At 44.4% G+C, this 1,911-nt stretch overlaps 1 protein-coding gene across 1 annotated transcript in view; it reads left to right on the top strand.

The window, feature by feature from the left end:
- Positions 1–338: 338 nt before the first annotated feature.
- T265_13604 (hypothetical protein) overlaps positions 339–1,911 on the top strand; it is a gene marked incomplete at both ends in the record, with an annotated part of 4,192 nt that continues 2,619 nt past the window's right edge. The window contains one exon of the mRNA XM_009169660.1: positions 339–476. Within this exon, the coding sequence (XP_009167924.1) occupies positions 339–476 (138 nt within the window). The remainder of the gene's footprint in view (positions 477–1,911) is intronic.

Raw genomic sequence — 1,911 nt, 5'->3', positions numbered from 1 at the left:
TGGTTTAGAGCAACATCAACCCCAGCAGAACCAACAGCAGCGGTTTCCAAGGGTGATACTGCATTGCACGCAATTGGAGCTTTTGGAGAAAAGAGCCAAAGCACAATATGCGCAGTGAACTAGATTCGCTTACTCTACATTCACAACACCAGCGAGTGAAGATGCCTTCAAAGTTATAGCTTGTTTTACAAACCAGTAAAAAGCTGTAATTTAAGCTTCGGTTCATCTGCCGCTTAATCTGGTTCGACTATTTGGGCACTGAGCTACTCTGGTTGTCGTCCATTTGTAGTTTGTATAGGTGCTAATGCTGGCTTGGTCAAGCTGGAGAACTAATTTAGCAACTGATTCGCAAACCAACTGCCAAGCTCGGTGAACAGATCATCAGCCACCTGATCGATTACCAACTAGTGAACTGGAGCTACCAACACTCCAGCAAATTACCAACAATATTTTATTTCAAGATCTCCTATTTCCTTGTTTTCTTTCAAAACTCCCGAATGAGCAATCTGAGTTCTTTGGTCGACTAATACATATCCACATTATTTTCTTTTCAACCCACAGGATACAGCAAGCAGCTGGTGCCAGTAGCAAAAATGCTGTCTCTTGACGGCTACGCTACCTAGCTGGCTTCTATCTGCCACCGTTCATTGGTGTTATATTGCGTAAGGTTCGTAAAGTGTCCTGAGTCAGTCGCCTCAACTGCGTCCTACTCAATCACGATGAACATATGTCTTTAGGTTTTAGATGGAAATGATCCCCTGATCGCGTTCCACAGGGACAGGAATGTTTTGTCCAATTAGCCTCTATTCCACTCCTTCCTCTTCACTGTTTGCTAGAGCTTATGTATTTGCTCGTGTAACTGTTCTTACTACTGCCATACTACTCAAATGGCGGTTATGATTGTTTGATTCAAACTGGAGCTGAAAGTAACTCAACCCATTTTTATCAAAGAAAGTTACAAAACAGCAGCTCATGGAGAAAAAGTTTACAAGTCTGAGAATTGAGAATAAGCAAAATGCTTCCCTAATCACGTTGGTGCTAAACGTACACTAAGAAATAATAGGAGTCCGGCACAGCTGATCGCGGCCACAATGCATCCTGTCGACATGCTGTGAATCGTCTACCAACAGCGCACATCCGTTCTGCATTGTCCGATTCTAAAATCCCAACCAACAACGAGATCGGCCATAGACTACAAAGGAAACTTGTATAAGGAACTACTTGAAGGTAACATGTTGGTTCGATGGAAACAATTTGACAGCCCCCAACCTGTTCCACTGTCGTTGGGGCTCATCAGAAACCCGCAGTCCCTGAGTTCCCCCAACCCTATGTTCTAGCTGAACCCACATAAGACAGATTATGTCGAATACACCGATTTGCATGCGAATTTAGTTGTGACAGAAGACCCAACTGATTCTCGTTTGTGATGGTCTAATTCAGTGGTGCATCAGGCTACCTAATGTTTCGGGTCTGGATTAATTTGAAGGACTGCACCGACTGTGTTTGCAAGATTGCGTGCACCATGCAAACTAGTGGGCAAAAAAATGTTCGGATAAACGAACAGAAGCTACGTTCAGATTGCACCAGGAAAAGTCAATGAACCAAACGGTTCGAAACGGAATTGAGCCATCTCAGTTCAAGTACTCGCCGAAGGTAGTTAAGTCAACTTTGATCATGTGCACATCCCACTCCGAATCTGTGACCGTTGGCAGTATATCGTGCGCCAACAGTTCTGACAGTGTTCTGCCCTCTGGCCAGCTTGTCACATCACGCTAAGTCAAATCAGGTAAGACAACCCGCACGTGGCCTGACATTTCAATCCCAGGGTCGACGGTTGTCAGTTGTACACGCACATCACAGCCCCGCGACAACTTTTGTTTGGTCATTTGATTTTGACCGTTTTTTAACTTG

Source organism: Opisthorchis viverrini, assembly GCF_000715545.1.
Source record: "Opisthorchis viverrini unplaced genomic scaffold opera_v5_83, whole genome shotgun sequence".
In the NCBI taxonomy this organism is placed as follows: domain Eukaryota; kingdom Metazoa; phylum Platyhelminthes; class Trematoda; order Opisthorchiida; family Opisthorchiidae; genus Opisthorchis; species Opisthorchis viverrini.
This window is presented reverse-complemented; position numbering and strand designations above follow the sequence as displayed.